Raw genomic sequence first — 13,683 nt, 5'->3', positions numbered from 1 at the left:
TGAAGGCAGTGGAAAGATTAGGCCACCTCAAAAAATGTTCTCTTCCTCTTTAAGCTTCTGTATAATAAGAGTCCATCTTTTATACCTTTTTCTCCTTCTAAGTTTTAAAGTTTTAGAGCTAATCAACTTTGCATTTATGACCCAAGAATAGTTCCTGTGGGTTCTTTTAACAAGATCAGATTATGCCTTTTTTACTGCCTAAATATACCTGTTTCTTTTAAGCCATAGGTTTTATTTTTTATCCAAAGATGTCACCCTATTAGACTGTAAATTTCACAAATATAGAGATCATGTATGTTTTGATCATAATTGTATCCTCTAGCACTTCTCATGGTACCCATAACATGAATATTTGCTAAATGACTTCTCCAAGCAATAACTTTGTCTTTATGATACTATGTGTTTCCAAATGTTCCAGTGTAAAGGAATTCTCTTAACTATTAATTATTTCATATGACCTAATATTTATTTCTTTGCCCAGTTATTCTCAGCAGATTTAGATTCATGTAGCAAATATTTATTTATTGATTTTTCACTGTATTTTTCACTGACTGTATGCCAGATCACATTCTAGGCACTGGGAATATAGTAATAAACACAGTAGTAGTTAAAAACCTCTGTCCAGTGGATTGTACATTCTAGTAGACAGGCTGGAAAGATTCCTTGCAGCATTGTCATGGCTATTTCTCATCCCTTAACTGCTTTTTGCACTAGGTGCTTTTCTTACAGGACAAGTTCTAATTTGGAAATGGCTGGCATGCCTGTGTTATTAAGTAATGCCACATTTCTCAATCAAAACCAGTCTCTATTAAGCAACTCCAAATATTCCAAAAGCATTCTCCAAGGAAGAACAAACAAATTCAGATTGCAATATAGTTTTTCAGAATTTTAAAGAAGTAAAAAGTTTTATTAGAATTTATTTATGCCAAACTGAGAGTTTGTTTTTATTATTAAAAACATGCCATATATTTTAAGCCCAGTCTAGCTTGTGTATATCTGACTATTTCTCTAAGTGCTCAGTTAACAATTAAAAGAAGATACTGACATTACAAATGTCCTTATAGGAAAAAAGAAAAACTTTGCCTAAGATTCTAAAAATCTTAATTTAGTAGATATTGGTGGTTTTCTAGCACCTGTGATTGTATTTTCATTATAATACAGCTTTCCTATATCTGTTAAAATATAATTTCTGATAGCTTTATCTTCATAATAATAGTCTTTACTATGTGGAAAGTCTTAGAAATTTGGTAGCAGTCACCACTGAGATATAGCTTAATACTCAGTGTCTGGTTCTTTGAATCTTCTGGTTACCTGCATCTTTTATCTTACCTGGATTATCATTTGTCAAAATATGAGCAAATATGATTTAGACCATTAAGAGATTATGAAGATAGTTATGGTCAGCTAACATTTGTCAAGTGTTTACTGTATGTAGGCATTGTGCTCACTTTACAGGCATCCTATGATATGTTTATTGTTACTATATAATCCCTATTTTTATAGACAAAAGAAGCTGGGTCTTAGAGAGGCTGAGTTGACCAATACCACGTGACTGGTACAGCTGAGATTTGAACCAGGGTCTGAGGCCAGAGCCTGCATACAGCCTCAAGAATTTGAACATAAATTGATCTGATAATTTTAAAATGCATTGTAGATTTTACAGTGCTTCAGGATCACGAGTTAATCAGTGTATGCAACCGTACCCTTAAAATAAAAATGATAATTTAAGCTTCATGGTTTGAAATAGTGCCACTCATTTTGTTTATTTTTATGTCTTAATACATTTGATAAAATACTTTAAGGGACTAATTGATGTTATCCTTTTTTCCTTTTTGACAGCATTGGATTCGAAGGCTAACAATTTGTCCAGTCTGTCCAAGAAATACCGCCAGGATGCGAAGTACTTGAACATGCGTTCCACTTACGCCAAACTTGCAGCAGTAGCTGTATTTTTCATCATGTTAATAGTGTATGTGAGATTCTGGTGGCTGTGAAGTAGTGAATCCAGTCACTGGCAAGGAAGAACCTAGAACCCAGCAGGTGTATGTTTTCAGGAAGCTGAGCTCACAGAGATGCGTATTAGAATCCAAGTGGAACTTCTGCCTCTAAAGACCTTGCAAGGAAAGACATGTCCTGAAAATGAAAGATTACGCCTCATTTAATGAAGCTTAGCCCTATGTAGAAAGTGTCTTTTGGGGGCAGAGGCTTTCTCTGGGTGCTAAGCCATATATGTTAGGGAACAGTAGATTGTTTTATTTGTTTTTTTCCCTCCCAGTGTTTTACATTTTTAAAACAGCACTGACTGGGCATTCTCATCTCTAATGGAGCCGTCAGTGAGGTTTGGCTTAACCAACCTGTGCTAGCAACAGTCTGAAATCCCTTCAGAGAAGGCAGCCCTTTGGAAAGTTTTTGGACTCTGTTTAATCAACATTCCGTTTGTTGGTGACACTTGTGATTTTTCAGGAATCTGAGTTGTTGAAGGCCTTTTAAACAAGACTCCAGTATGTGAAGGTTAATTGCTGTGCTGCAAGAGATCCTGTCTATTGGCCCCTGTAGGAAGTTAACCTTTGTTGTTTTCCATTTATGATGTTTTGCTTATTGCACAATTGCTTTAGGGTTAAATGAATTATATTGATGCCTTGAAATTATAGCACTCCGTGATTAAGAAGCTAAAATGTTTTCTGTCATTTACTCCTTAAAAGACTTAAATGTTTTGTTTGGGACATTCTTAATTTTATTTTTCCGCATCTGGTTTATATTAATCTAAGAGTGAATGTAGCGTACTGATAGCCAGAGGCCCCTGACTTAGTGACAAAGAGAGGCCGGCTCATGACTACAGCTTTGTCCTGCCCTTTTCTCACTTTTTCTCCACTACGATTTTCCCCACTCTTCCTCCTGCCACAATTTGCTAACATTTTTTAAATTCCTCTATGTCCAATAGTTTCATGTCCCTCTCAGGATATCCTCAAATTTCAAAATGGAAAATATTCAGTTGTGTAGTTAATTAAATTGAAATTTTTCAGAGCAACTACTCAAACTACTAAACACATTTATCTGAGAAAATCTGAGAGCACCTTGTATCTGCTTCAGTTATGTAATTCTCTGAGAATGTTCCAGAAATAGGTAACTCATTTACAGTAGCTTCTATTAACAAATAAAAGTACCTATGATTTTTCCCTTTTTTGCTCAGGGATAATGGGAATTTCCTTTTACCTTCTGAGGTAGAATTTTTTTAAATGGGGAGAATAGGCCTTTTAAATATTGTCACAAGGGTCTACAATATAACCTATAATTACTACACATACTGCAAACATTTCTTTAAATTGTACAGGAAAATGAGCCTACTTCTTAAAATCTTTGGAAAGAACTTTAACCAGTAAGCAATTTTATAACTCAGGATCATCAAACCTACTGTTCTGATTCCTGATAGAGAAAAAAAATTCTATTTCTTTAAAACAAGGCAAGGAGAAATGCTTATTTTATTCCTGATAATTTACAGAACTAGAATAAAACTTTTTTCTTTCCATTTTGGACCTATGTCTGCCAATTGGAGTTTTGTGCATGAAATAAGAAGTTACTTTTTATAGCGAATAAGTGCTTTGAAGTCCCTAAAAGGCTTATCCTAAGTAATGATATTGGTAATAAAAGCCTTTGAAAGGCTGAAAACCTAAGTATTGGTACCATAGCATTTGGTACTTTTGTAGGAGTGGAGAGTGGCAGCTCGTTGAGAGTTGCATGCTGCAACCAAGTAGTCAGCAATGAAATAAATACTTCTAGAATGTTCCCTTTAGTGTGAAGTTTTGTTATCTAGTTAATTTACATGCACATCTTCTTCTATAGATACACTTCTACCTAAACTCAGTGAGTTAATTAAAAAATGAGTTGGGGTGGGGGATGATAAACAAAGGGATAAGAAAGTAGTTTAAGATTATGATGGTAGAAAATGAAAGAACAGGACTGTCATAATATGACTCCTGCTTCTATTCCTTATTGGAGGAAGTGGGAAGATCTGACTAGATGAAATGAACCAGCAATCAAACAGGTATCTAAAATAGAATGTGATAAATACTGTTCAGGGTTATCGGGGGCACATTAAAAAAGGACACCTAATTTACTGTGGGGAGGGGTGTGGTAAGAGAAGGAGAGTGGGATTTCCCAGACGGAGTCAACGGCTTGTGAAGAGTCATGAGTTAAAAGAGTGAGGCCCATTTGGGGGATCATATAGCTTGGTTCAACTTAACTCATAGGTTAAGTGTAGGCAACTGAGACTTGAGGAAGAAGAAGTAGACGGTACACTGTCATGCAAGTCATTCAGACTATACTAACATCAGTGGCAAGAGATGGCATCAGATTTATAACTTCAAATGATCATTCTGGCCATGCTATAAAAGATATATTAGAGAGGAATAAGCCTGAAAGTAGGGAGATGAAACTAAGGAGCCATCAGAGTAGAATGAGACATAGACAGGTTTCAAGTTATTTTCAAGAAAGGAATAATCCCACATACTGAAATATTTACACAATGCTTTCTTTGTTAGGAGCTTATTTTAATTCTCATGTTGACATTTTGAAGTAAATACTGTTCACACCATGTGAATGAAGAAACTTTACTGCACTGAGGCACAGAAGAGTTGAGTAATTTATCCAAAGATGCAGAGCTAGCAAGTGACAGCTAAGATTTGAACCTAGACAGTTTGACTCCAGAGTCTGTGCTTTTCTCCACCATACTATACCACCAAGAGGTCAAATCAAACAAGTACCACAAAATGTATTTTGAATTTAACAATTAGGAACGTAATCATACAAGCAAAGTAATTCCAGGGCAGTAGAGACACAAGTCAGATTGCAGTGGGTTGAGGATTGTGTGAACCACTAGGAGGTAAAGACGTTGAACTACTCTTTAGAAGTAGCTTTTTTGGTTATGGCACTGAACTTCATAACATGTTTTAATTAAGAAATCTCACAAGTGTTAACATAGCAATATTTGGCACATTGTATGTACATCTCTTCATTTAAATGTCTAACTGGTTCTTAAGCTTTTTGGAAAACCTTTGAAAATCTGGTGAAAGGTATGTGCCTTTACCCCAGAACAATGTTCATGTGTACATGTATACCAAGTATCACATACTATGTCAGGGTTTTCAAGAACTCTATAAAGCCTGTTCATGACCTGGTGGTCCATGATCCCCCTAGCTAAGAAATCCAAATATAGAGGATGTGGAACTCAAAGGAAAGAATCCAGAAACCTTGAAAACTGTACAGCTGAGGTGAACTAGAAAAATTCTACAGTTTGAACTAACTTTGTGGATGAGATTCATTCTTAAAAAATTGTGTAAAAAAGTTCTATCAAATATTTTTGGATCTTGTTCTACAGAAAAAAAATATTTGGTCCAGTTCCTCAAAATCAAGGATCTTAAATTTTTTATTTCTACTTTTATCAGTAGGAAGTCTTGCAAAAGCAAGTTAAGAAGGCAAATGGATAATCATTTCTTCATACATAGTATTTAATAATACATGTATGAGAAAACATCTCAATTTAAATTCCCATCTTATTGGGAGTTTTCATGACCTAAGGGCTTGAATGTTGGTGGACACACAATTAAGGCTTTTAGTTAGTGTATTTAGCAGAACTGACTGAGCCCCGTCTGGTTGTCTTTTTAGCTCAGCAAAAAGGCAAAGAGCAGTGGTTGTAAAGATGTTACTACTGTAAATGCACATTAACTAATTGGACCAAATAAATAGCTTGTACTTTTTAAAAGTCCCAAAGAAAAATTTGTAGCGTGTGTGACATAGTTTGAGGTAGAAGGGGCAAATTGAGTCTCACATCCTACTACTCATTACAGACAGTGTTGACCCAACAGTATACAACTATCTTGAGCAATTTAATCACTCCATTCTAATAAAGTTTATTTCAAGTGCTGTAATTGAATCCATGTCTTAGATTAGAAAAATTGTTGGAAATTTGACTTCCGTATACTAATCAAAACTGGACTAACCTTCTATAACCTTCATTAACTGAGCATATGTGTCAGTCATTTTACATGTATTATTACAGTCCTCATAACCATTTTCCCAGCTTGCCCAAGATCACATAGCAAGTGGAAGTACTTGGGTTCAAATCCAGGACTGCTAGACACCCAACCACTACATATACTGTTTATTCCTAAATTATGATGTAGAAGTGTTTGTCCTAAGCACTATTTCACTTTGTCCTGTCAAGTTATTTGTTTTTGTCTTTTTTTGGAAAAGGTTGGCTTTTTAAAAATATAATTTCATTGTATTATTTCCTTCTCTTTTTCATTTACTTATCTGTCATTTCTCCCTTTATTTTTTAATATTTTTTGCTCTCGGGTTCTTGTTTGCCTTTTCTCCTTCTTGGTTTGTAACACATTTTTTAAAAACTTTATTTTCTATTGGAGTACATTTGATTAACAATGTTGTGTTAGTTTCAGGTGTACAACAAAGTGATTTGATTATACATATACATGTATCTATTCTTTTTCAAATTATTTTACCAATTAGGTAGTTACAGAATATTGAGCAGAGTTCCATGTGCTATACAGTAGGTCCCCATTGGTCATCCATTTTAAACAGAACAGTGTGTGCATGGCAATCCCAAACTCCCTAACTATCCCTCCCCACACACACACCCTTCTCCCCTGGTAACCATATTCTCTAAGTCTGTGAATCTGTTTCTGTTTTGTAAATAAGTTCCTTTTATCATTTTTTTTTAGATTCTGCATATAAGTGATATCATACGATATTTCTCTTTCTCTGTATGACTTACTTCACTCAGTATGACAATCTCTAGGTCCATCCATGTTGCTGCAAATAGCATTATTTCATTCTTTTTAACAGCTGAGTAATATTCCGTTGTATATATGTACCACATCTTCTTTATCCGTTCTTCTGTTGATGGACATTTAGGTTGCTTCCATGTTTTGGCTATTGTGAACAGTGCTGCAATGAACATTGGGGTGCATGTATCCTTTCAGACCATGTTTTTCTCTGGGTATATGCCCAAGAGTGGGAATGCAGGATCATATGGTAGCTCTATTTTTAGTTTCTTAAGGAACCTCCATACTGTTCTCCATAGTGGCTGCACCAATTTACATTCCCACCAACAGTGCAGGAGGGTTCCCTTCTCTCCACACCCCCTCCAGCATTTATTGTTTGTGGATTTTTTGATAATAGCCATTCTGACTGGTGTGAGGTGATATCTTATTGTAGTTTTGATTTGCAGTTCTCTAATAATTAGTGATGTTGAACATCTTTTCATGTGCCTCTTGGCCATCTGTATGTCTTCTTTGGAGAAATGTCTATTTAGGTCTTCTGCCCATTTATTTTTAATTAATTATTTTTGGCTGCATTGGGTCTTTGTTGTTGCGTGCAGGCTTTCTCTAGTTGCAGAGAACAGGGGCTACTCTTCATGGCAGTGTGCGGGCTTCTCATTGCGGTGGCTTCTCTTGTTGCAGAGCCCAGGCTCTAGGCGCACAGGCTTCAGTAGTTGTGGCTTGCAGGCTCTAGAGCACAGGCTCAGTAGTTGTGGTGCATGGGTTTAGTTGCTCCATGGTATGTGGGGTCTTCCCGAACCAGGGCTCGAACCCATGTCCCCTGCATTGGCAGGCGGATTCTTAACCACTGTGCCACCAGGGAAGCCCTTCTGCCCATTTTTGATTGGGTTGTTTGTTTTGATGATATTAAGCCTCATGAGCTGTTTGTAAATTTTGGAGACTAATCCCTTGTCAGTCACATCATTTGCAAATACTTTCTCCCATTCTGTGGGTTGTCTTTTCGTTTTGTTTATGGTTTCCTTTGCTGTGCAAAAGATTTTGAGTTTGATTAGGTCCCATTTGTTTATTTTTGTTTTTATTTCCATTACTCTGGGAGACAGATTGAAAAAGATATTGCTGCAATTTATGTCAGAGAGTGTTCTTCTGCCTATGTTTTCCTCTAGGAGTTTTATAGTGTCCAGTCTCACTTTTAGGTTTTCAATCCATTTTGAATTTATATTTGTGTATGGTGTTAGAGAATGTTCTGATTTCATTTTTTTACATGTAGCTGTCCAGTTTTCCCAGCACCATTTATTGAAGAGACTGTCTTTCCTTCATTGCATATCCTTGCCTCCTTTGTCATAGATTAATTGACCATAGGTGTGTGGGTTTATTTCTGGTCTTTCTATCCTGTTCCATTGATCTATATTTCTGTTTTAGAGCCAGTATCATACTGTTTTGATGACTGTAGCTTTGTAGTGTAGTCTGAAGTCAGGGCACCTGATTCCTCCAGGTTCGCTTTTCTTTCTCAAGATTGCTTTGGCTATTCGGGCTCTCTTGTGTCTCCATACAAATTTTAAGATTTTTTTGTTCTAGTTCTGTGAAAAATGCCATTGGTAATTTGATAGGGATTGCATTGAATCTGTAGATTGCCTTGGGTAGTATGGTCATTTTGACAATATTGATTCTTCCAATCCAAGAACATGGTATATCTTTCCATCTGTTTGTGTCATCTTCGATTTCTTTCATCAGCAGCATTTTATAGTTTTTGGAGTACAGGTCTTTTACCTCCTTAGGTAGGTTTATTCCTAGATATTTTATTCTTTTTGATGTGATGATAAATGGGATTATTTCTTGAATTTCTCTTTCTGATCTTTTGTTGTTAATGTATAAGAATGCAACAAATTTCTGTTTGTTAATTCTGTAACCTGCAACTTTACCAAATTCATTGATGAGCTCTAGTAGTTTTCTGGTTGCATCTTTAGGATTTTCTATGTATAGTATCATGTCATCTGAAAACAGTGAGTTTAACTTCTTTTCCAGTTGGGATTCCTTTTATTTCTTTTTCTTCTCTGATTGCTGTAGCTAGGACTTCTAAAACTACGTTGAATAAAAGTGGTGAGAGTGGACATCCTTGTCTTGTTCCTGATCTTAGAGGAAATGCTTGTAGCTTTTCACCATTGAGTATGATGTTAGCTGTAGGTTTGTTGTATATGGCCTTTATTATGTTGAGGTATGTTCCCTCTATACCCACTTTTTGGAGAGTTTTTATCATAAATGGGTGTTGAATTTTGTCAAAAGCTTTTTCTGCATCTATTGAGATGATCATATTGTTTTTATTCTTCAATTTGTTGATGTGGTGTATCACAGTGATTGATTTGCAGATATTGAAAAATCCTTGCATCCCTGGGATACATCCCACTTGATCATGGTGTATGATCCTTTTACTGTATTGTTGGATTCAGATTGCTAGTATTTTGTTGAGGATTTTTGCATCTATGTTCATCAGTGATATTGGCCTGTAATTTTATTTTTTGTGGTGTCTGTCTGGTTTTGGTATCAGGGTGATGGTGGCCTCATAGAATGAGTTTGGGAGGTTTCCTTCCTCTGCAATTTTTGGAACTGTTTCAGAAGGATAGGTGTTTCAGAAGGATAACTCTTCTCTAAATGTTTGATACAATTCACCTGTGAAGCCACCTGGTCCTGGACTTTTGTTTCTTGGAGTTTTTAAATCACAGTTTCAATTTCCTTACTTGTGATTGGTCTGTTCATATTTTCTCTTTCTTCCTGGTTCAGTCTTGGGAGATTGTACCTTTCTAAGAATTTGTCCATTTCTTCCAGGTTGTCCATTTTATTGGCATACGGTTGCTTGTAGTAGTCTCTTATGATCCTTTGTATTTCTGTGGTGTCAGTAGTAACTTCTCCTTTTTCATTTCTAATTTTATTGATTTGAGTCTTCTCCCTTTTTTTTCTTGATGAGTCTGGCTAAAGGGTTATAAATTTTGTTTATCTTCTTAGAGAACCAGCTTTTAGTTTCATTGATCTTTGCTATTGTTTTCTTCATCTCTATTTCATTTATTTCTGCTCTGGTCTTTATGATTTTCTTTCCTCCTACTAACTTTAGGTTTTGCTTGTTCTTCTTTCTCTAGTTGCTTTTGGTGTAAGGTTAGGTTGTTTATTTGAGATTTTTCTTGTTTCCTAAGGTAATATTGTATTGCTATAAACTTCCCTCTTAGAATTGCTTTTGCTGCATCCCATAGGTTTTGGATCATTGTGCTTTCATTTTCATTTGTCTCTAGGTATTTTTTGATTTCCTCTTTGATTTCTTCAGTGATCCATTGGTTGTTTAGTAGCATATTGTTTAGCCTCCACGTGTTTGTGTTTTTTACAGTTTTTTTTTTCTTGTAGTTTATTTCTAATCTCATAGCGTTGTGGTAGGAAAAGATACCTGATATGATTTCAATTTTCTTAAATTTACTGAGTCTCACTTTGTGGCCCAGCATGTGGTCAGTCCTGTAGGATGTTCCATGTACACATGAGAAGAATGTGTATTTTGCTGCTTTTGGATGGAATGCTCTGTAAATATCAGTTATGTCCCTCTGGTCTAATGTGTCATTTAAGACTTGTATTTCGTTATTAATTTTCTGTCTGTATGGTCTATCCATTGGTGTAAGTGGAGTGTTAAACTCCCCCACTATTATTGTGTTACTTTTGATTTCCCCTGCTATGGCTGTTAGCATTTGCCTTATATATTGAGGTGCTCCTATGTTGGGTGCATATGTATTTATAATTGTTATATCTTCTTCTTGGATTGATCCCTTGATCATTATGTAGTGTCCTTCTTTGTCTCTTATAACAGTCTTTGTCTTGAAGTCTATTTTGTCTGATATGAGTATTGCTACTCCAGCTTTCTTTGGATCTACATTTGCATGGAATATCTTTTTCCATCCCCTCACTTTCACTCTGTATGTGTCCCGAGGTCTGAAGTGGGTCTCTAGTAGACAGCATATATACAGGTCTTGTTTTTGTATCCATTTAACCAGTCTGTGTCTTTTGCTTGGAGCATTTAATTCATTTACATTTAAGGTAATTATCGATATGCAAGTTCCTATTGCCATTTTCTTAATTGTTTTGGGTTTGTTTTTATAGGTCTTTTTTCTTCCCTTCCTGTCTTGTTCTCTTCTCCTGGGATTTGATGACCATGTTTAGTGTTGTGTTTGAGTTGCCTTTTCTTTTCTTTTTCCTTTTTGTTCGTGTGTGTGTGTGTGTGTGTGTGTGTGTGTGTGTGTGTGTATCTATTGTGTTTTGGGGTTTGCTGATCCCATAGGTTTTGATATAGCAGTCTATATATGTACAAGGTTGTTTTCAGTTGCTGGTGTCTTTCCCGTCTAGAGAAGTTTCTCTTAGCAATTGTTGCAAAGCTTGTCTAGTGGTACTGAACTCTCTTAGCTTTTGCTTTTCTGTGAAGCTTTTGATTTCTCTGTTAAGTCTGAATGAGATCCTTGCTGGGTAGAGTATTCTTGGTTGTAGGTTCTTCCCTTTCATCACTTTAAATATATCGTGCCACTCCCTTTTGGCCTGCAGAGCTTCTGCTGAAAAATCAGCAGATATTCTTATGGGAGTTCCCTTGTATGTTGTCATTTTTCCCTCGTTGCTTTTTTTGTTTGTTTGTTTTTTATTTTGTTTGTTTTTTAACATCTTTATTGGAGTATAATTGCTTTACAGTGTTGTGTTAGCTGTATAAAAGAGTGAATCAGGTATATGTATACATATATCCCCATGTCCCCTCCCTCTTGCATCTCCCTCCCACCCTCCCTATCCCTTGTTGCTTTTAATAGTTTTTCTTTGTCTTTAATTTTTGTCAGTTTGATTACTATGTGTCTCAGCATATTCCTCCTTGGGTTTATCCTGCTTGGGACTCTCTGCACTTCCTGGACTTGGGTGACTATTTTGTTTCCCATGTTAGGGAAGTTTTCAGCAATTATCTTTTCAGATATTTTCTCAGGTCCTTTCTCTCTCTCTTCTCCTTCTGGGACCCCTATAATGTGAATGTTGGTATGGTTGATGTTGTACCAGATGTCTCTTAGATTGTCTTAATTTCTTTTTATTCTTTTTTCTTTATTCTGTTCTGTGGCAGTGATTTCCACCATTCTGTCTTCCAGGTCACTTATTTGTTCTTCTGCCTCAGTTATTCTGCTACTGATTCCTTCTAGTGTATTTTTCATTGCAGTTTTTATACTGTTCATCTCTGTTTGTTTGTTCTTTAGTTCTTCTAGGTCTTTGTTAAACATTTCTTGCATCTTTTCGATCCTTGCCTCCATTCTTTTTCGAGATCCTGGATCATCTTCACTATCATTATTCTGAATTATTTTTCTGGAAGTTTGCCTATCTCCACTTCACTTAGTCTTTCTGGGGTTTTATCTTGTTTCTTCATCTGGGACATATACCTTTGCCATTTCATTTTGTTTAATTTTCTGTGATTGTGGATTCCATTCCACAGGCTGCAGGATTGTAGTTCTCATTTCTGCTGTCTGCAGAAGTGGGTGAGGCTGGTGGATGAGGCTGCCTAAGAGTCTTGTGCAAGCTTTGTGATGGGAGGGCCTGGTGGTGGGTGGAGGTGGATCTTGTCCCTCTGGTGGGCAGGGCTGTGCTCAGTAAAACATTAATCCGCTCATGGATGGGGCTGTGCTCCCACCCTGTTGGTTGTCTGGCCTGAGGCAACCCAGCACTGGAGCCTACAGGCTGTTTGGTGGGGCTAATGATGGCCTCAAGGAGGACTCATGCCAATGAGTACTTCCCAGAATTGCTGCTGGCAGTGTCCTTGTCCCCACAATGAGCCCCAGCTGCCCCCACCTCCTCAGGAGACCCTTCACTACTAGCAGGTAAGTCTGGCTCAGTCTTTTATGGGGTCACTGTTTTTTTCCCCTGGGTCCTGGTGCACACCTCCTCAGGAGACCCTTCACTACTAGCAGGTAAGTCTGGCTTAGTCTTTTATGGGGTCACTGTTTTTTTCCCCTGGGTCCTGGTGCACACCCTCTGAGAGTGGAGTCTCTGTTTCCCCCAGTCTTGTGAAAGTCCTGTGATCAAATCCCACTTGGCTTCAAAGCTAGATTCTCTGGGGACTCTTCCTCCCATTGCTGGACTCCCAGTCTGGGCAGCCTGACATGGGGCTCAGAACTTTCACTCCTGTGGGATAACTTCTGTGGTATAATTGTTTTCCAGTTTGTAGGTCACCCACCTGGCAGGTGTGGGATTTGAGTTTATCATGATTGCATCCCTCCTACCATCTTGCTGTGGCCTCCTTTTTGTCTTTGGATGTAGGGTATCCTTTTTTGTAGGTTCCAGCGTTTTTTATCAATGGTTGTTCAGCAGTTAGTTTGGGGTTTGGTGTTTTTTAAGAAGGGGGTGAGCTCACGTCCTTCTACTCCTCCATCTTGAGCTAATCTCCTGTAATACATCTTATTTTATTTGTTCCTTTACTTTTACATTTGATCTCAGTGTTAATTCAACATTTTTCTACATCTGATTCACTTAAGGTTTAGCAAAGTGATTTTTTAAAATAAATCTCCCCTTTGTTTCTTATGTCCTTTTGCCCATTCTCTTCTCTTTTCCCCCTACTTTTTCCTCACTCCTATTCCTCTCCATTTTACTTCATTTCCCTAGATGCTGCTTTTGCTTAGCAGTTAATATTTTACTACAACTTTACTTCTGTAAGCAAGAGCTTTAAAATTAACTGTTATACCTACTCGTAATTTTTAGATCTTAATTTAGCTTACCTTTAATTGATTTCATAATATACTGTGTTCTCTTATTAGTCAATGCAGATATGCCCCTGCTTTAAGGAATATTTAAAATATTTCAAACACTGCAAGAATTCAAGAAGCTCCTCTAGTTTGTCTTCTATATTTAG

At 36.8% G+C, this 13,683-nt stretch overlaps 1 protein-coding gene across 2 annotated transcripts in view; it reads left to right on the top strand.

The window, feature by feature from the left end:
- The window catches only part of SEC22B (SEC22 homolog B, vesicle trafficking protein), a 63,014-nt gene that overhangs the window by 17,472 nt on the left and 31,859 nt on the right, over positions 1-13,683 (top strand). The window contains exon 5 of one of the 2 annotated variants that reach the window (XM_067727449.1): positions 1,840-3,783. The exons of the other annotated variant lie outside the window; for it this stretch is intronic. Coding sequence (XP_067583550.1) covers positions 1,840-1,994 — 155 coding nt within the window. The 3' untranslated portion in view covers positions 1,995-3,783. Of the gene's footprint in view, positions 1-1,839; positions 3,784-13,683 lie in introns of those variants that run through there. 2 annotated transcript variants of the gene reach the window in all.

This window comes from Pseudorca crassidens, chromosome 2 (assembly GCF_039906515.1).
Source record: "Pseudorca crassidens isolate mPseCra1 chromosome 2, mPseCra1.hap1, whole genome shotgun sequence".
NCBI lineage: Eukaryota > Metazoa > Chordata > Mammalia > Artiodactyla > Delphinidae > Pseudorca > Pseudorca crassidens.
The sequence above is the reverse complement of the archived record's forward strand: the minus strand, read 5'-3'. Positions and strand labels throughout refer to the sequence as shown.